Source organism: Tupaia chinensis, unplaced genomic scaffold (assembly GCF_000334495.1).
Source record: "Tupaia chinensis unplaced genomic scaffold, TupChi_1.0 Scaffold000515_1, whole genome shotgun sequence".
NCBI lineage: Eukaryota > Metazoa > Chordata > Mammalia > Scandentia > Tupaiidae > Tupaia > Tupaia belangeri.
The window spans coordinates 6,006,142-6,025,764 of record NW_006160028.1 but is presented as its reverse complement, the minus strand read 5'-3'; the positions used below and the strand labels follow the sequence as shown (position 1 = coordinate 6,025,764).

The following is a 19,623-nucleotide window of genomic DNA, read 5'->3' as shown; positions in this document are numbered from 1 at the left end:
TGAGAGGTTTTCGCTATAGGGCGCGTGCGCTCGCCAGACAGACAGAGGGAGACAGAGAGACAGAAAGCGAGAAATCACCCCCAGGGGGGATGGTCACGCCGCAATCCCTTCTCCTCCATTCTCCTCTCGGGATCTTGGGCACGCATGCACACACACCCTGCGTGAGTTCTAAGCCACCGGTCCGGGACGCGAACCGCGGTCGACTACATGGGAGTCCAGCGACATAGCTATTATGCTAACTGCTGGTTCCCACAGTTTTACTTATATTTTTTGGAAGAATGTACTGAATTGCCCCTGTTTTTTCCTCTACTGTGGTATACTGCTGCTTCACCCTTATTTACATGCATTCTTGTGTCAAAAATTTTCCTCTAAGATGCCAGCTGGTTAAGGCGGCTGGATCCCACATGGCTTGGCTGACTGTGTGGTTCGAATCCTGGACCAGGGGACTTGTAAAACACACTGGGTATGTGTGCATATGTGCCCAAAATCCTGGGAGGAGAATGGAGGAGAGGGAATTGTGGCATGGCCATCCTCCCTGGGGTGATATCTCACTTCCCTTCTCTCTGGCTTTCTCTCTCTCTCTCTCTCTTGCAAGCATATGTGCTCTATAGCAAAAAATATTGTTTTCTCCCAAACCTCTCTACCCACCTACTGTAGCATAAGTTATTGTCAGATTTCCTTTCCAAGCCATTCCGTGAGTTTCTGATTTTTCATAATATAAATCATGGCCCAGCAGTGTAGGATTTTTCTCCTTTTGAATTATTTCCACAACTCTTGCTTGACTCTTCACAGGGAACATTTCACAGTCTTCTCTGGCCCTCGTACCCATAAATGAATCTGTGAAAATCGGGGTCTGGCCCAGCTGCTGTAGCGTAGCTGGTGGCATACCAGGTTGGGGCGCTGGAAGCTACACTCTGGCCTCGGGTCAAATTCCTCGCCCAGGTTGCCCGAACCGTGCTGGTGGGCAGGGTGCTAGAGGGAGGTGATCACAGCGGGAGCCAGCCCGAGGAGGAGCTCTCCGATTCTCTCTCCTCCTTCATGCGTGCGTGCGTGCCTGCGGTTATGAAAACAACCACCACAACCCAAACCAGCTGGGCCCCTGCAGCCCCTGCAGCCCGGCTTCCACCACAACCCAAACCAGCTGGGCCCCTGCAGCCCCTGCAGCCCGGCTTCCCGCTGCCCTTGGCTCTCCCCAGGAGAGTGCCTGTCATCTGCCTGCAGGACCCGCTGGTGCTCCTTTCTGCAACATTTTACTTGTTAGGTGTTACACTTCTTAAATGATGAAACAAACCAGAATAGAAAGGGGCCAGCTGAAGGCATATTGGTTATGTCACTGGACTCCCCACATGGCCAATTGCAGTTTTTTTTTGAGAGGTTTTCGCTATAGGGTGCTGTGCTCACCAGAGAGACAGAGAGACAGAAGGCTAGAAATCACCCCCCAGGGGGGATGGCCACACCGCAATCCCATCTCCTCCATTCTCCTCTCGGGATCTTGGGCACGCACGCACACACACCCGGCGTGAGTTTAAGCCGCCGGGTCCGGGACTCGAACTGGGGTCGACTACATGGGAGTCCAGCAGCATAGTCACACGCTAACTGCTGGTCCCGGCCAATTGCAGTTTAAGTCCTGGACCCAGCAGCTTGAAGTTCATGCCGAGTGCAGGTGTGTGCATGCCCAGAATCCCAGGAGAACGGAAGAGAAGGGATTGCGGTGTGGCCACCTGCCCTGTGGGATGACTTATTGCTTCCTGTCTGTCTCTGTCTTTCTGATGAGTGCACGCACCTTGTAGCAAAAACCTCTCTAAAAAAAAAAAAAATCAAAACAGAAAACTCAGGAAATGAGCGTTATCAGACACCTCTGTTTCTACCATGTTGGTTAGAGGTGCTAACGTTTTGCTGTATTTGCTTCAGATTCTTTTTATTCCCTTTTTTTAAAAAAAATTGTTATAGGGAGTGTGCTCAACAGAGAGAGAGAGAGAGAGAGAGAGAGAGAGAGAGAAGGAAGTGAGAAAGCACCTCTTGCAGGGATGATCGTGCTGCAATCCTTTCTGCTCCATCTCTGCCTCCTTTTGGGATTTTGGGCACACACACACATGCTCTCAGCATGTTTTTCAAGCTGCCGGGTCCAGGACTTGAATTGTGCATTCAGCCAGATGGGATCCATCCACTTTGCCCACCATATCACTGGCTGGACCACTTCAGATTCTTTTTTTTAATATACATGCTATTGCTTGTGTGTTTTAAGCAATTATATTGAGGTCTCATATAGCCTTTTGATATAAAAATATATTTACCCAACATTATGGTTTGGAAATTTGTTCCTATTGATATACGTAGGTCTTGTTCAACCTTTTTTTCTTCCCCCAATAGGCCAGAGGGTGCACGTGTGCCCCAGAGTGAGAGAGAACCTCTGAAGGGGCATGGTCATGCCGCAGTCCCTTAAGTAGGGAAACTTTGGAGCAAACTTTAGTGGTACCACCCCAGCCTTTCTGGTCATCTAGACTTGGGCCAGCCCTTCCCCGAGTTTTCAGAGTCTCTGATGGGGGGAGAGGAGGATGTCTCTGGTCGCTTTTACTGCAGCCCTCCTCAGTGCCGCAGCTGCACTCTCTGCCTGCCTGGCTCCCTGACCCTCACCCCCATCGCAGTGCAGGGCTGGGTGAAGGCCCTGGCCCCGCCAGCTTTGGGCTGGCCCCTCCGGTGGCTGCTGCATAACCTGTGGCCAACCCCTTCCCATGTTGCTGGGTTGCCGTCTCCCTGTCCCAAACAAGGGGGTCGGATCAGCCATGCGTGTGACTTCTTAGCTCTGCACATGTTGCTCACCCATCCGAGCTTACAGTCAGCAGGTGGTCCCCACTTCCCCAGCCATAGGCTGCCGGGCCCGAGCCTTGGGGACCAGCATGTCTGCGCAGGACCACGGTGAGTGGCCCGGCGTTGCCTGTTGACCTGTCTCTGCCCCATGGCACAGACCAGCTGTGCTCAGTGACATGGTCCGAGCTTTCTCACAGCCCGACCCCAGGGCAGAAGCCAATGTGGCTTTGTGCTGGTATAGGGAGCAGAGGCTGCTGGCCCTCGTGGGTGCTCCTGGCAGCAGAAGGCTTTCCTGGAGACGAGCATTTCTGAGGGCCATGTGTCCCCATCCAGGGTTGCTGCTCTCTGAAACCGCTGTCCACTGCTGCCCCTGTGTGCCAGGCACCGACCTAGGAGCCTGGTACGCCAGTGATCAGAAGACACAGAGCAGGTGACGTGGAGCTCGTGTTCTGGCACCAAGAGGATTAAATAAACGTTCTCCGCTTTGCTGCCTGGGAGACAGTGAGGTAGGGGCTCGAAAGGATTAGACTTCTTGTTCCTTTGTTCCGTGTAAAGCAGATGAATAAATCATAGGGCTTGCTAGCAGGCGAGTCAGGTATACAACATGTTAGCGGGTCGGGAGTACTGTGTCCTGCTACGTAATCAGGTGGGCAGGGAAACTATGCCAGAGTAGGTGGCAGAGCAGAGGCCTGAGGAGGGAGGAGGCCAGCTGGGCAGCCCCTGGGGTGAGGTGCCTGGCTGCACTGCGAGGCCCCGGGCCGGCAGAGCAGAGGCCTGAGGAGGGAGGAGGCCGGCCGGGCAGCCCCTGGGGTGAGATGCCTGGGGTGTCAGGCTGCACTGCGAGGCCCCGGGCTATCAGAGGTGGAGAGGATCCTGCCCCTGCTGGAGTGAGGATTCTGGCTTTGCCTCTGAGTGAGAGGAGGCAGATAAAGCTGGTGACAGCTGGTCACAGGAAGACCCATTAGGAGGCCATCGTCCTGGCCCAAAGGGGAGAGGACGTGATTCGAACAGGTGGCCTCGGAGGTGCTGAGTGGTGGAGGGCTTTGATCCCTGCAGGAGAAAGGCTGCTCTTAGGTGGGGTGGCGAGTGTTCTACTTGGGGTTCATATGAATGCCGACCGGAAGTGTGTGGCCTCCAGAGGACTGTAACCCTTGCCTTTCTGTGCTGTGGCTTTGTAGTGGGTGTGCCCAGAGGGAGCACTGGCCTCCAGGGGAGTGAAAGAACAGCCAAGTGAGGCCATCCCTAGCAACACGGGGCCGGCCGGGTTCTGCAAATTGCAGGACCGGCCTCCGAACTGGGCCTCAGCCACCCCGGGGCGTCTTGAACAGGGTCACTCCCCAGTCATGGCTGCTTTCTGATAAAGGACACAGCCCCAGCGAGGATCAGAGGAGGTCAAGTCGGCCTGCCTTGCTGCCCCACACGCATTTCATTTCATTTCTCTGTGGTCCCACAGAGTAGATGGTGGTGTACCATGTGCCCGTCACGTGGCCTTGCCCGTCCTGTGCTATGTGCCTCTCGTGGGCTGTGTGCCCATTGCATGGCCCGTGCCTGTCCCGGGCTGTGTGCCTGTCCTGTGCCCATCGTGTGTTGTGTGCCTGGCAGAGTGTTGCATAGAGAAGTGCCGGGGCTTGAACCTCGAGGTGACAGGAAGGAGTACGTGGCTTTCGGGAGAAATTAGGCGATTCATTCTGACGTCAACTGTGCTAGGCCTAGCAGGAGGCGGCCGGCCGGAACTGGGTCTGCCTGACGCTCGGGGCTGCCAGAGCTGTGCATGGCATTTTAAACGCGTCGTCTCCTTTAGAAGAAGAGGTGACAGACATGAGCTCTGTCTCCAGAATCGGGTTGTTTCCTCCACGGTTTTTGCCAGTATCCTAGAACTGCCTGAATTGTTACCCACTTAATGTGTATTTTAAATAGACACTTATTTTTTTCCTTCTTTCTTCCTCCTTAATCTCTCTTTAGGTAATATCTGTGAAATCCAATTTTTAACGTTTTTTTTTTCTTTACCAATTTTTCTAGTATTTTACACGTCGAAATAAATCTATAGGTGTTGAAAGGCCTGGCCTTTGTGCCTCTTAGAATTTCTTTCGTCGTGGCAGAGCTGTGTGTACACATCTTGGGGCGCCCCAGGTAAGGCGATGCGTGAAGCCTAGCTGAGCAGGCAGCTTCGGAATGTCACCTCCCTGGGGTCTGTCTGGGCTCCACCTGTGTCCCCGACCTAGAGAGCCAGGGAGGCAGGTGGGTATGTTGAGGCTCTGCGTGGGTTCGAGGCTGTCCAGGCCATCGGGAGCGGTGTGCGTGGGCGAGGTCTGGGAGAGCAGGCAGCCCTCCTGGTGGAGGCCACCTCCCAGCCCGCCTTAGCAGAAGTTGCAGGTGTCATAGTGGTCAGGGCCGGGGCGGGATACAGGAGCATGAGGCATGCCCAGGAGAGGATCCTGGGCTAGGAAGGAGCTGCCATGACCTCTGTGTCCTCTGTCCTGCAGGGCCACTGCTCTGTGTCCTGGGGCAGGTCCTCTGTCACGCCCTCAGGATGCTCTTATCTGCCCATCATCAGCTCATCCCTGCTCACAGCAAGTATTGGCTGAACCTTCCTCGGGTGTGCCCTCCAGATGCCTTACATGCTGGTTGGGAGCTGGGGACAGACAGATAGTAAATGACTGAACACTTAAAATAAGGCATGTCAGCTGGAGATGAGTGTTTTGGAGACAATGACTCTGGTAAAGGAATAGCCAGGACTGGTGGTGCATATGTGTGTGGGGTGTACGTGTGCATGCACGCGCTTGCGTGTGCATGCATGTGCTCGCGTGTGCTTGTGTGTGCGTTGGTGATGGAGAGTAGTGAAGGAGATCTCAAGAGGTGGTGCTTGAACTGGTCCCTGATGACTCGAAGGGAGCAGGCCAGAGCAGGGTCTGGGAGAGTCCTCTGAGCAGAAGCAGCAGGCAGTGCAAAGGCCTGGGTACCAGTGTTTGGTATGTTTGTGGAATGAAATAGTTATTTTTATTTAACTTTATTTATTTATTTAAATTTGACCAGAGAGGGACACTGAGAGAGAGAGAGAGAAATAAGCCACCAGGCCTGGGGATTGAACAGCGGTCAGCCATGTGGGAGTCCAGCACCTTAACCACCATGCCACCTGCCTACCCCCCAGGACTGGGCTTTTCATTACATACCACTCTGCGTCCCGTCTCAGGAGGCACTGACTCCCCACTAGTGGGTTGCTCTGGCCCAGACTGCGGGTCCATTGAGCGCGAATGGTTGGTGCATGGAGGGCATGCCAGCTGGCTCCGGGTGGACATTTCTATTGATGAGGGCACACTTTCTTGCTGGGTCGCAGTATAATCCTTCCTACCCAGTGACTCCCACAGCCAGTCAGGACAAATTAAGACCCACTTGCTATTGGTGCAGTGGCCGGGGTCCAGCGTTTGGTGGGGTACAGTAGGAATGTTAGATTTGGGTAGGTTTCCCCAAACTTTGTGCTGTTACTTTCTCCTCCAGCAGCTCTGGGGATTGTTTCTGGCCCAGCACCGGGTGGATACTGTAGCCCCTCAGCACAGCAGCCCACCTGCAGCTCTGTGGCTCAGCCGGAGGAGCTGGTGCTGTTCTTCGAGCAGGCCTGGGGGTTCCTGGAAACCTCGGGCAGCCCTTGCCACCTCCCTCCTTGGCTCCTGGAGCATGGCCACAAATGCCTCCCAGGAGGGTGTGTCAAGTGATAAATGAGTTTTCTCTACCAAGTTGAGCTGAGGGCTTTGGCCTGGCTTTACGTCCCCAGTGACCGTTCAGAGGAGCAGCGGCCTGGCTCTTCAGGCCTCTGTGCCAGCGAGTACAGGGCTGGGCTGGCAGACACCTCCCCCTGCCTGGCACCAGGCTCCGCCATGACTGGCTGCTTCAGTCTCCTGTGTTGGAAGTGTCAAGAATGTGGTGCGTGGGGGATCCTCAGGCAGCTTCGCCGCTCTCTCCCATTCTTTCAGACTGTCCTTTTCACAAGAGTTGAATCTTTTCAAAGTTGCTGATATTACCCAGCTCTCTCTGCCATGAGACATAGAGACAGAAAGCGGCCCCAGAGACATAGAGACAGAAAGCGAGAAATCACCCCCCAGAGGGGATGGTCACGCCGCAATCCCTTCTCCATTCTCCTCCCGGGATCTTGGGCACACACGCACACGCGCCTGGCGTGAGTTTTTTAAGCCACCGGGTCTGGGACGCGAGCCGCGGTCGACTACATGGGAGTCCAGCGACATAGCCATTACGCTAACTGCTGGTTCCCGTGATTTGTCTTTTTTGTTCTCATCTCTAAATGTCATAGATCCAGGCACTACTGTTCTGGGTCTTCTCATTGGCTATTGGTAATTCTTCCCGTAGCTCTGGGTCAGGGAGGCAGACGGGAGCGTCTTTCTCTCCCCGTCTCTCTTTCTTGTTCACTCTTGCTTTGTTGCCCCTGCCTGGCCCTGGACCTTGGCATGGTCTGGGGGCTCCAGGGCCAGGCTGTGGCTCTGTCCTCAGGGAGATTGGTTTGCAAACCTGTTTTAGACTTTGGGAGGCCCTGGCGTTTCGATTCACACCTTGCAGTGTCTGTGGCCTGTTCTTGCTGCCAAAAGCGTGTTCCGTGCAGCCTATTAACTTATCTGTAAGTAGATTTATTCTATGAAATATTCATTGGAGCGGGCTTCGGGAGCGCAGTGTTTGGAACAGTGTGCCAAGTACGGTTTGTCCTCATGGATCTATTAATGCTGACGGGACGCACTTGCCTTCTGTGCATGGGGTGAGGTGAGCCTTGGGGAGTGAGCTGGCTGCCGAGCCCACTCCCCGAGCTCGAACACGCGGGCATGCTGTGTGTTTACACGCACGTCCAATTCTGTTCTCCCGCTTTTAATGGTTACAGAGGCTTCCACATCCGTGAGAACCCTCTTGACAGCTTCCAGCTCCTTACCTGATTCCTGCTTCCAGGGAGGGTTTGGAGGTGTAATGAGGTGCACAGGGAAAAGCTGCTCATGTTTGGAGAGGGGATTGTGAGGAGGGGGCTGGGGGACCAGGAGCAGGGAGGCAGACGGGAGGCTGATACTGAGGAGTGGGTGCAGGGGGCAGCCTCGAGCACAGGGCTTGTCCAGTATAGTAGGAGGGGGGTGTTGTCATCCGGTCTTAGCCACGAAGCAAGGAAACTCAGAGGTTCCTAACGTGCCCCAAGGACTCTGCCTCCCATTAGTAGACCTCTATTGCCGGCCTGTGGTGAGCCGGGGCTGGGTGCGGGGCCTGGAGTAAGCTCAGCATTGGCCTCAAGGGGTGCCTGCCTAGCAGATGGAGAGACAGAGGCCCGTGGAGTGAGTCAGACAGGAAAGTGAAGCCCTGTGGCATTGCACAGGATGGGCCGGAGGGACTGTGGGAGGCTGGGAGGGTGGAAGACCGAAGGAGTTTGTCAGGTGGGAAGAGCCCGTGCAGACATACGAGGACACGGGACGGGGACACGGGACGTACAGGTGTGGCTGGTGGGCAAGGTGGGTGGGCAACTACCTGGTCAGTTCTTCCCAATCACAAGAGGAGGCTGGGGCAGGGAGGTAACCAGAGCCTGCTTGCAGCCTCACTAGCTGGGCCTGGGAATTCGAGCTATACCCAGTGGCTGTGAGGAGCCCCGGGAGATTTGAAGCCAGAGAGCATGATGAAGGTGATTTGAAGGGTGACAAGAGGCTGTTTAGAGTGAGGTGAGGAAAATCTGTTAGAAAAGCCACAGGCGCGGGGCGAGAGTGCAGGGGCGAGTGAGGAGGGGGTGTAGGGGTGAGAGACTGTCCTTTGTATGTGTGCTGAGAAATAGCAGGACCTGATCCAGGTTCCCCATCTCAAGCTGAGAAATCACCAAAAAAAAAAAAAAAAAAAAAAGGGAAAGTCTGTAAAATACAAAGAAGCACCCAGAAAAAGGATTAGCGAAAGCCGTATATTGGAAGAGCCCTATCAAGGCACTTTAGAATGGCTTTTATAAAGAGATACAAGGTTTAAGGAGTTACATAAAACAAGTTTCAGGGGATGTTGAAGACCAAGATTAAGAATTAAGAACTTTTCTAAGTTTGGGAGTGTTTTAGAAACTTAAGGAGCGCTAAGGACAAAAGCAAACACTTATGTGAACTCAGACAAACCTAAGTTTAACTTACATAAGGGAAATGTACCGGAAAGCAGGGAAGAGCACCAGGCTGGTGGTTTCCCACCACTGCAGCCAGGGCCTGATGCCCGAAGCTGGAAAGCTGAGGAGGTGTAGGAGACTCCACCAGGTCGGGGAGACCAGACGGAGCGAACCGAGTGGGTAGAGGGAGCGGGCAAAGGTAAATGACGCATGGAGCCTACCTGTTTGAGCATCTCAGGTGACCTGCACCTGTGCTCTCTCCCGCTGGCGGGGCCGCTGACAGTGAATCAGGCCATCCGGTGTTCGGGTGTCTTTACCTTTTGCTGCTGACACCTGCCCAGGTCGGGTCTTGAACTGGGAGTCTGTTGTGGGTGATAACTTGGCAGGCGGGTCCTATCCCATCAGCTGTCAAAGAGGGCGATGGGAGGCAGCCCAGGAGGTCTCTCAGGTGGCCGAGGAAGAAGCAGGAGGAGCACCCAGGCTCCTGGCCGATCGGGAGTGTGGGGAGACTTGATGCTGAGGCCCACGTGCTCCAGGAGGACTGTGCACGCAGTCGTGAGCAGAGTGCTGGGGCGATGGGTGTCTCCGAGGAGGCCTGCGTGGGGGCGAGGGGAACTTCCCACCTGGAATCGCATCCGACCAGGACACCAGCTCAGGGTCCCATCGGTGCCCTTGTCCACGCTCCTGGCTGGTTGTGCTAGTGTCTCCCTTCCTTGATGGTAGCTGTTGAGGGAAGAGGATGAGCTGACAGTGAAAATAATGCGGGGCTGGGAATCTGGAGACTAGATCGAGTTCATATATATATATTATATATATTTTTCCTTAGTTTTCACCATAGGGCATATGTACTTGTGGGTCAGGGAAGGGGAGAGGGGGGGGAAATGAGAAATCACCCCTCAGATGGATGGCCATACCACAGTCCCTTCTCTTCCAGTCTCTTCTTGGGATTTTGGGCATGTGTACACATGTGCCTGGCATGATTTTCAAGCCATTGGGTTCAGGACTTGAACCATGGAGTTGGCCATGTGGGATTCAGTGCCTTATCCTACATGTCACCTGCTGGCCCCAATTTCAAGTTCTTATAGTTTATTAAAAATTAAAAAAAAATATTGGCAGAGGGCGTAAAAGAGAGAAAGAGAAATAGAGAGTGACCTCCCCAGTGAGGTGTGGTCACACTGCCATCTTTTTCTTCCATTCTCCCTTCCCATAGGGTTTTGGGCATGCACGCACACACGCCTGGCATGTTTTCAAGCCACTGGGCCAGGACTCGTACTGTGGTCAGCCATGTGGGATCCAGATTCCCTACCTTCTAGGCTACAGGTTGGCCCCAGGTCAGGTTCTGACTGTGTTTATCGCGGGTGCCTTTGGGTAAGCATGACCTCTCTGAGCGTCTGCCTTCTTGCTTGTGATTTGTGGGGATGTCTGTGAAGTCCGGGAGACCACTGCGTGTGTGAGCGCCTCATAGGCTGTAGCGCTCTGTGCAGCTGCTGGCACCTCTGGCCTTCCCAGGGCTCTGAGGGAAGTGGGCCCGGGTTACCCCTTACTGCTCTCACGGTGCCGCCTGCGAGTCCGGGACACTTGGAAGTGCTGGTTGAGCTGGTAGATGAATTCACCGCGGCACGGAGCATTTTCTGGGTTCTGTTTTCACTGGCCAGATCCTCTCTGCCCACCCTCTCGGATGGCCTGTGGATGCGCATGGCGGTCACCCAGCACCCACTCATGCCGAGTGTCCTGAGGTCCAGGGCATGTGCTTTAACGAGCTTCAGTTGCTGGGCACTGAGCTCCTTCTGGGTGTCCCAGCTGAAGTTCCAAAGCAGAAAGCAGAGTGGGGACATCCCCTTTCCCTGTGTCTCCCCCACTTCTCTGTCATGGCACACCCTCCTCACAGGCAGGCTTGCATGCTCCCGTGGCCCTAGCCCCACAGCCGGCCCCTGCACTGCCTGGGCGGACTCGCCATCGTTCCCATCTCTGTAACTCTCCATTGCTGCCCTCCACCCCTGCCCCCGCTGTGGGCCAGGACAGATGCTGTCTGTTCTGCCTCTGTGGGCCCAGGTGTGTGCTGGGGGTCTGGGGTGCAGGGCGAGAGTCCATTTGCTGACCCTGGTGGCTTTCCTATCCCTGCTCCAGGTCATCTTCCATGATGTCGCCGTGCTGACGGACAAGCTCTTCCCTGTTGTGGAGGCCATGCAGAAGCACTTCAGCGCTGGTTCGGGGACCTACTACAGCGACTCCATCTTCTTCCTCTCAGTCGCCATGCATCAGATCATGCCCAAAGGTAACCAGGGCCGCCCGGACCTGGGCCCCGGGGGTGTGCTTTGGCACCTATTTCTGTGACTCCTACACTCAGTGCCCTGCAGCAGAGAGCTCCACCGAGGTGTGAGGGAGAGCCCAAGGAGCCAGCTGGGCCCTTAGTACAGCAGAGTGTCCCACACAGAAGCCAGGGCAGGCCTGGGTCCTGCAGCCCAGGGTTGTTTGGGAGGACTCTGAGCTGTGCAGTGTGGGGCCCCTGGGCTCCAGCCCTGACTCTGCCCCTGCCCCCACCCCAACCGCAGACTTAGTTTGCTCAACTGTAAAATAACAGACTGGACTTGATACTCCTCCATCCCAGCTCGTGGTCCTGTTCTTGTAGTTTGAACCTGTACTTACCTGATTTAAAAACATCAAATATCGATGGACAGGTGCAAAATGTGACCATGTAGGGCTTTTTCAAAACTCGGATGCACAGTCAAAAGTATCTTCTGAGCTCCTGTCCTGGGGAGATGCATTCAGTAGTCTGGTCTGTGGTCAGCCCAGCTTGGGGGAATGGCAGACAAGTCAGATCATCGCACTAGAAGCCTTGGAGGGTGTCATTTGGGGGCCCCACCTTCTGGGTTCTCTTCCCAGTGATCCTTGCTTGGTTCTGGAGCCCAGCTCTTGCCCAGTTCCTCGCCATGGTGAACCACGGCCTGCAGCTCTCAGGGCGAGGAGGTGTGCTCTGGGGGGCTGTCGTTTGAACTGAGGCTGGCGGACTTCTCTGGTGGTTTCCAGACCAGGTGGGGCCTGATACCCAGGGGACAGTTGGCTCATTGGTGGAGGAGGTTGCCCTGGCTCAGCAGACCAGAGGGGAGGGGCCTGGTCAACCAGGAACCCAGAAGCTGAGGTTTGAAGTTGACTTCCTGTTGGCAGGTAGGTCAGCAGGTCGTCCATTCTTCAGGGAACAGTAGGCCATCCATTTTGACTGGGGTATTCTCTCCACAGGCAAGTGCTAGCTCCGCAGGGGCCCTGAATGCTCTCTTAGTTGTTAAGCCTCAGGGGGCCCTCCGCTGAGCAGGGGTCTGCAAGAGAGAGGGAGGGAGCTGACTTGAGAGGGTGAGGGAGCAGAGACAGCATTTTTGATCTTTCGCAGTGTGCTGGGTTGAGCTGTCAGCTCACCGAATCCTCCTGCCAGTCCTGGGAGGTCAGAGGCAGAGGCAACCGAGGAGCTGCCTGACCTACCCAGGGCCACACAGCCACTGACCTGGCTGGGATTCGAACCCAGGGCTGGCTGGCTTGCAGGCCCGCTTCTCTAAATAACAGTTATGTTCTGCCCCATCAGGTGGCCCATATGTGACTTCCTGGGTGGGCTAGTGCAGGAGCTGTGGTGACTTGGACTTGAGGAGATGTGACTCTTGTTCTTATGGATTCTAGGAGGAGATGGCTGTGGGTTCTGGACCCAGCTCTACCACTAACTGCTCGTGTGCTGTTGGCTCAGTCACTTTGTCTCCCTAGGCTTCAGTTTCCCCAGTGAGCCGTGTCAGGTTGCTTTCTGAAGGGTCCAGGGCTCACGGGAATTCCTCTAAGGGGAATTTTGTAGTCCTGGAGAGTGCAGGAAAGAGGAGTTCTCCCCTTGTCTCACCTCTCTCTCCTAGCCCCCACCCACTCCTAGCCATCTCTCTTTTCTTATATAGATAGATAGAGAGAGATGAATGGGTGGATGGGTAGATAGCCAGAGGGTATTGCACTTAATGGGGGGTAGAGAGAGAGAGAGAGAGAGAGGGAGAGAAAGCACCCCACAGTGGGGCATGGCCATGCCCCAATCCTTTTTCTCCAGTTCTCCTTGGGATCCTGACCATGTGTGCACATATGCTTAGCCTTTCTTCCAAGCTGCTGGGGCCTGGATTTGAACTGTGGTTGCCAAATGAGATCTAGTTTCCAATGCACAGTGCTTTACTGCTGCACTATGGGGCTGGACCCTCGTTGTCCATCTTGATCTGCAGTGTATATCAGTCTTCGGGGTAGAATTCGATTTGGTCAGAAGTTCCATGCCTAACAGTATGTGGTGGTTGGGCTAGACGGACCTGGAGGCCTGACCAGTCTTCTCCCCTCACATGGGTGACTGGCCTAGAATGCAATGCTGTGATAGAATGCAATTGCCAAAGGCCAGCTGGAGACCTGAGAACAGGCAGCCTGGCTCTCTGCCACCAGCTGGCAGGTCCCTGCCCAGCCTGTGCTGACACTAGGCCAGGCTGTGCCTGGGGTACCCAGAGGAGGTGAGATGTAGCACTAGGGGATTGTCAGGGATGGGAAGAACTACCTCTGCTTCATAGCTATTGGGAGATTGGGGCAGCGAATTGTGAAGGCCAGAAACAGGAGTGAGGGAGTTCCCAGGCTGCCTTCCCCATGGCTTTCTAAATAGGAGGAGTTTCCCAGGAGGGCCGCTCTGCCCTCTGTCGGCCCCGCCTGTAGCCTGGCACTGCTCAGAGAGTGATGTGTGCAAACAGCAGACTTCGGCCGGAGCTTTGCTGTCAGTGCAGAAGGTAGGTTAGGATGTTGGTGTCCTGGGTGTGGGCCACGTCCCTTGGCAGGGCCTGTGTCAGGAGTGAGGAAGGAGTTGTTTAAGATGTGCTGAGGCAGACTCAAACACCTAGTCTTTTCTTGAGTTCTTTAGGTAAATAATAATGTACTTTCAGAGATTCATTTTTGCATATGCCCACGAGTTACTTCTTAATGAAAGACTTATTAGGATTTACTAATATTTGATAGTCATAAAATAAAACAAGCAATGACAGAGGGCCTGATAGTGGTGCACTGGTAGCCCAACAGTGTGTGAGGTTGACCACATGGAAGGTTCTGGGTTCACATCCTTCCTGAACGTGCCAAACGTGCATATCCATGATCCTAGCTGATGAGGCTGGGGGTGGATTGTGGCATGCAGACCCTGTTGGGGGTGTTCTCCCTCGCTCTCTGCCTGTTTTGCTCATAGAAGAAAGAAATAAATAAACTTTAAAAGCAAAGCAAAGCAAAACAAAACAAAACAAGCAGTCCTAGAGTTTCCTGTGGCTTGGGGTGTGTCCTGCTAGGAAGTCTTGCTGTTGCAGAACCCTTGGCCTTACTGCCAAGTTCCTCCTGGGCTTGGAATGCCTGCGATTTTTGGATGGATCCTTTCTTTTTAGACATCCTCAGCGCTGTCTTGAGTTTGGCATGATTTTTGGTGCTGCCTTTTTTTTGTTTATTTTATTTATTTGTATTTGTTATTTTTTTAGAGAGACTTTTGTTATAGGACATGTGTGCTCACTGCAGAGACAGAGAGAGAAACAGAAGGCGAGGAATCACCCCATAGGGAGAATGGCCACGCTGCAATCCCTTCTCCATTCTCCTCCTGGGATTTTGGGTATGCACACGCATGTGCCCGGCATGAGTTTTTAAACTGCCAGGTCTCGGAATTAAATCATGGTCGACCAGGTGGGAGTCCGGGAATGTAACCATTATGCCATCTGCTGGTACCTTTTTTATGTTTATTCTTAGAAGTTGTATTATTATTTTGTTCTGTGCGTTGGTTGATGCCTTGTTCTACGGTGATTGCTGCATTCTTGCTATTTGGGTCATTTTGTTTGTTTCCCGGCATTCTTTTCTCTCCTGGAAAGTGAGAATAGTGTGTGGGTGGGGCCTGAGCCCTTGCTCCTTCTGGGAAGGCTGGGTGGAAAAAAACGCCTGCTCCTTTGATGTGTTTCAGGGGTTCCTAGCCTGTGTGTGCCCCAGAAATCCAGGTATTTCTCTGTGTCGAAGCCCCTCCTCCCCCTTCCTTCTTTATAGCTTAAGGGTAACTCTTTTGTGCCTAAACCACCCCTTTTTTTTTTTGGAGAGGTTTTCACTATAGGACGCATGCACTTGCCAGCCAGACAGAGAGAGACAGAAAGACAGAAAGCGAGAAATCACCCCCTAGGGGGGATGGTCACACTGCAGTCCCTTCTCCTCCATTCTCCTCTTGGGATCTTGGGCACGCATGCACACGTGCCCAGCGTGAGTTTAAGCCACTGGGTCTGGGACTGGAACTGCAGTTGACTACATGGGAGTCCAGCGACATAGCCATTATGCTAACTGCTGGTCCCCCTAAACTACGTTTAAAATATGTCTACTTCCTTTTCTATTTTAAAAGTAACACTCATTTGTAAAAACATATCTGATCGCAACATTACAATAAAGTTACTCCTTTACTACTATATAAATATTGTTAGTAATTCTTTGATTGTCTTCTAGTAGTTTCCCAACAGGTAGCTTTTTAAAATTTAGACTGTTGTAGTTAACACCCCACGTCACGTTTTCTGTGTCCTTACGATGTTTGAGAATGTTGTGAATGGTCCCATTGAGGGCATAAACCTTCATTCACTTCATCATTTCCCTGTTTTCATCTAGCTAGATGACTTCTGATATGTTTTCTTTCCTTTTCTTCTTTCGCTTTGCTATAGGGTGTGCACACTTGCCAGAGAGAGACAGAGAATGAGAGAGAAGGGAAGTGAGAACTCAGCCCCCGGAAGGATGGCCATGCCACGATCCCTTTTCCTCCATTCTCCTCTTGGGATTTTGGACATACATACACACATATGTGATTCTTTTTTAAAATTTTTTTTTTGAGAGGTTTTTGCTATAGGGCATGTGTGCTCGCCAGAAAGACAGAGAGAGACAGAGAGACAGAAAGTGAGAAATCACCCCCCAGGGGGCATGGCCACGCCGCAATCCCTTTTCCTCCATTCTCCTCTCGGGATCTTGGGTACGCACGCACACGCACCCGGTGTGAGTTTAAGCCACCAGGTCTGGACTCGAACTGCAGTCGACTACATGGGAATCCAGTGACATAGCCATTACATTAACTGTTGGTCCTGATGTGATTTTTATTTTTTTAAGAATAATTTTATTTAACTTTTATTTATTTATTTTTAATTTGACCAGAGAAGGACAGAGAGAGAAAGAGAGAGAAAGTAAGAAAGCAAGCTGCCAGGTCTGGGATTTGAACCATGGTTGGCTATGTGGGAATCCAGTACTCTTAACCCTCGTGTTACCTCCCTGCCCTGCTGATGTGATTTTTAAGCTGCTGAGTCTGGGACTTTAACTGCGGGGTTGGTCACGTGGGATCCAGATGCCTTAACCACCATGCCACCTGTTGGCCCAGCCTTCTGTTTGTTCTAATATCATAAATTACACTGTGATGAGTATCCACATGCACAAAGATTATTTTCCCTAGTTAGGATTCTTTCCTTATGCTAGCTCCCCAAGGGTAGAATTACTGGACCGAAGGCGATCCTCGAGGAGGCAGGTGAGCTGACTCTGGCTCCTGCTGCCCCTGGTGTTGTCGGCTTGCACAGGTGAGGGCTGCATGGTTTTCTGAGCCCGTTCATGTCTGTTCTCTACCGTGGACCTCAGGCAGCTGTCTAACTGCTTTGTGACAGTTACTGTCCCCAGTTAACAGGAGAGAAAAGCAAAGAGCCGAGAAGTCAGGCCCTTCCCTGGGTTCTAGGCCAGCTGGGCCTGCCACCTGGCATCTCGTCCCTCGACCCTGGCTCGTTCTGATGTCCAGACCTGAATGCCCAGCCTGTTAGCCCCACACAGTCCCTTAGTGCTTGCTGAACTCGGCCTCCGCTGCGTGGTCTGCAGTGGTGGGGTTCTCCCTGGGCAGAGAAGGCGGCGTCCAGACAACCTGCAGTGCTTCAGGCAGTTAAGGTCCCCGGGGATGTCCCTTTTGTCCCTCCGTAGCCCTGGCAGCTTCCACCATCTTGCGGTCAGCCCCATCAGCACACAGCTGTGCCGAGGGTCTGTTCTCTGCATGACGTGGTGCCGCCCTCCGGGTATCTCAGAGATGTCTGTTCATGGGCTCATGGCACATGTGCAGGGCTGCCTGGCATCAAGGCCCACAGTGAGGAGCCGCACAGTGCCCGGGGTTTCAGCAGAGGTCGAGACACAGGCGTTTGGCAGGAAGCAGGAAGGCTCCGTGGGGAGGTGCTGCTTAAGGTGGGCTTTGCAGGGCGGAGGAAGTGTCATCGTGTGGACATGGGGCAGTGAGGGGTTCAGGCAGAGGAGCAGTGAGTTGTGGGAGCAGCTGTGGGAACAGCTGGGAAACAGCCCCCATGAGGGCACACGCTGGAAAGTCGTGGGAGAGGAGACGGGCCAGGAAGGTTGGCATGATCCACACAGGCTTGGCTCGAACCCAGGAGACAGCCTTGTGGGTGTTTGAAAAAACTTAAAAAATTAATATGTAATAAGTATACACACTTCTGGTGGTACAACGTGATTTTTTGGGTGTGCAATTATCCAATCAGGATAATTAGCATACCTAAGTACGTGCCGTTACTGGTACTAGGAACATTCAAAAGCCTCTTTCTTAGTTGCTTTGAGAACTACAGTGAATTGTTAAGTGAATTCTCTCTACTGCACTTTTTTGTTTCTTTGTTTGTTTTTAGTTTTGTTTTAGGACGTGTGCTCTTGCCAGAGAAAGAGAAAGAGAAAGAGAGAAAGTGAGAAACCAACCCTGGCGGGGATGGCCATGCCACAATCCCTTCTCTGTTCTCCTTTCGAGATTTTGGGCACGCGTGCCCACACCCTGTGTGATTTTTGGGCTGCCAGTCTGGGACGCAGATGCAGTCAGCTATGTGGGATCCAGTGCCTTAACCTCCATGCCACTCCGGCCCCTCCTCCTGTATCTTGTACCAGCAGACACTGGTCCTCTGATCCATCTGTGATGTTTCGGCTCATCCCTGTCCCCCTGTGCAGTCCCACATCCTTCCCTGGCTTAGCAGTCATTCTTCATCTCGTTACTTCTTTGAGGTCATTTTTTGTTTTTTCCAATTTCCGCACATGTGGGAGAACATGGTACTTCTTCCGTGCCCAGCATATTCCACTTTCCTCCTGGCTGGCTTTGTGGGCATCTTTGCAGGGAGGAACCTGACCAGCCCTGCGCTTGTAGGAAAGCCAGTGTGGCCGGGAGACGGACTGGCGCGCAGGGGGAGAGGTTGAGGTTGGGCTGCGTGCTGTGACTGAGTGTCTGCGGGGCTGGCTGGGAGAGGTCTACAGAGCGACCCCGGCATCCAGCTCAGGTGGCCCGAGGCCCAGGGCCCTGTGAGACCTGCTCGGCGCCCGAGCTTACGTGGCCTCCTCTGCCTGTGAAAGCCCAGGATGTTGGGGTCGTTGCACTGGCTGCCATGGGAGCAGTTGTTAGCAAACTCTGTGGGTTTGGAACAAGAGGATGTGAAGGAGTTATGACAGTGGACAGAGCTGACAGCCTTCCGCCCAGAGCTCCAGTTACAGGTCCAAGACTCTGTAAAACCAGTGCAGATACTGCTGCCTGGACTCACTCACCTCTCAGTCCTTTACACTTTAGTGCAAATTAGCTCCATCCCATTGCTTTCCTCTGAACACTGGCTGCCCCAAGGGAATGGGATGAATGCTGTGTTTGTTGGATAAGCAAATGAAGTTGGGGGAAAGGTGGAAAGGAGGAAAAGAAAAGCATTTTGGAGTCTTGTATTCTTAGGCTTTTTGGAGATTAGCTCTGTCTGATTCAGACCTTGGTGGGGTCTTAATCCTGGTGAGGTCAAGGAAACGATTCCCTCCCTTAGTACTTTCATTTGTAGTCTCTGTGAGTGTGGGCCCTGGGCCCCAGAATCCAGGCCTGGCAGTAGATCTAGGCATTAGCCACAGTGGGCTCCCTGGGTTCCACTCTGGGCTGCCTCTCCTGACTCAGCCTGTGGTCAGGAAAATGGAACCCCTGGACAAAGGGGGCCCTTGGGAACTGCTGTCCATGGGCCGCTGCCACTGGCTGTAAGCTGTGCTAGTGTCGCCTGGGGTCTAGATGCCTGCTCACCCCACAGGTGCCTGGGAAGAGTCGGGGTCACCTTTGGGTTGTGGGAGCTGTTAGTCTGACTGAGTTTCTTTGATCACACTAAGGTGAGGCCATCTGAGATAATAAGAAAAGGTGTCCTCTTCCTGGCTAGGGTCAAAATGCCATTGGTCTTAATCCCTCACGTATACACGGTATGTTTAATTTGCCAGTGGGCGCATGTGTTCACCAGGGAAAGGGCAATAGAAAGAGGGAAAGTAAGAAAGTACTGTCCATGGGGTGGCCACACCACAATCCCTTCTCCTCCATTCTCCTCCTGGGACTTTGGGCACACATGCACACGCACCTGGTGCATTTTTCAAGCTGCTGGGTCTGGGATTTGAACTGTACAGTTGGCCATGTGGGGTCCAGCTTATATAAATATCAGGCCATGGTCTGGCCCAATCCTTCATCTTCATAGAGGCTGTTCAGGTTCTATAAGGGGGCACAGCAGATGCCAGGGTCCCCATCTTCAGATAAATGAACTGAGGTGCAGTGAGGGGGAGAGGCTTCCCCAAGGTCACTGAGCCTAGCTGAACAAAGACCAGGCTCCCTGCCTCCCAGCCAGTGTCATCTACAGGCCAGCGTTCTTGCTCCAGTGCTCTCA

General features: G+C 53.3%; 1 protein-coding gene across 1 annotated transcript in view; it reads left to right on the top strand.

The window, feature by feature from the left end:
- XXYLT1 (xyloside xylosyltransferase 1) overlaps positions 1 to 19,623 on the top strand; it is a 193,560-nt gene that overhangs the window by 26,466 nt on the left and 147,471 nt on the right. Inside the window, exon 2 of the mRNA XM_006156751.2 lies at positions 11,042 to 11,189. Within this exon, the coding sequence (XP_006156813.1) occupies positions 11,042 to 11,189 (148 nt within the window). The remainder of the gene's footprint in view (positions 1 to 11,041; positions 11,190 to 19,623) is intronic.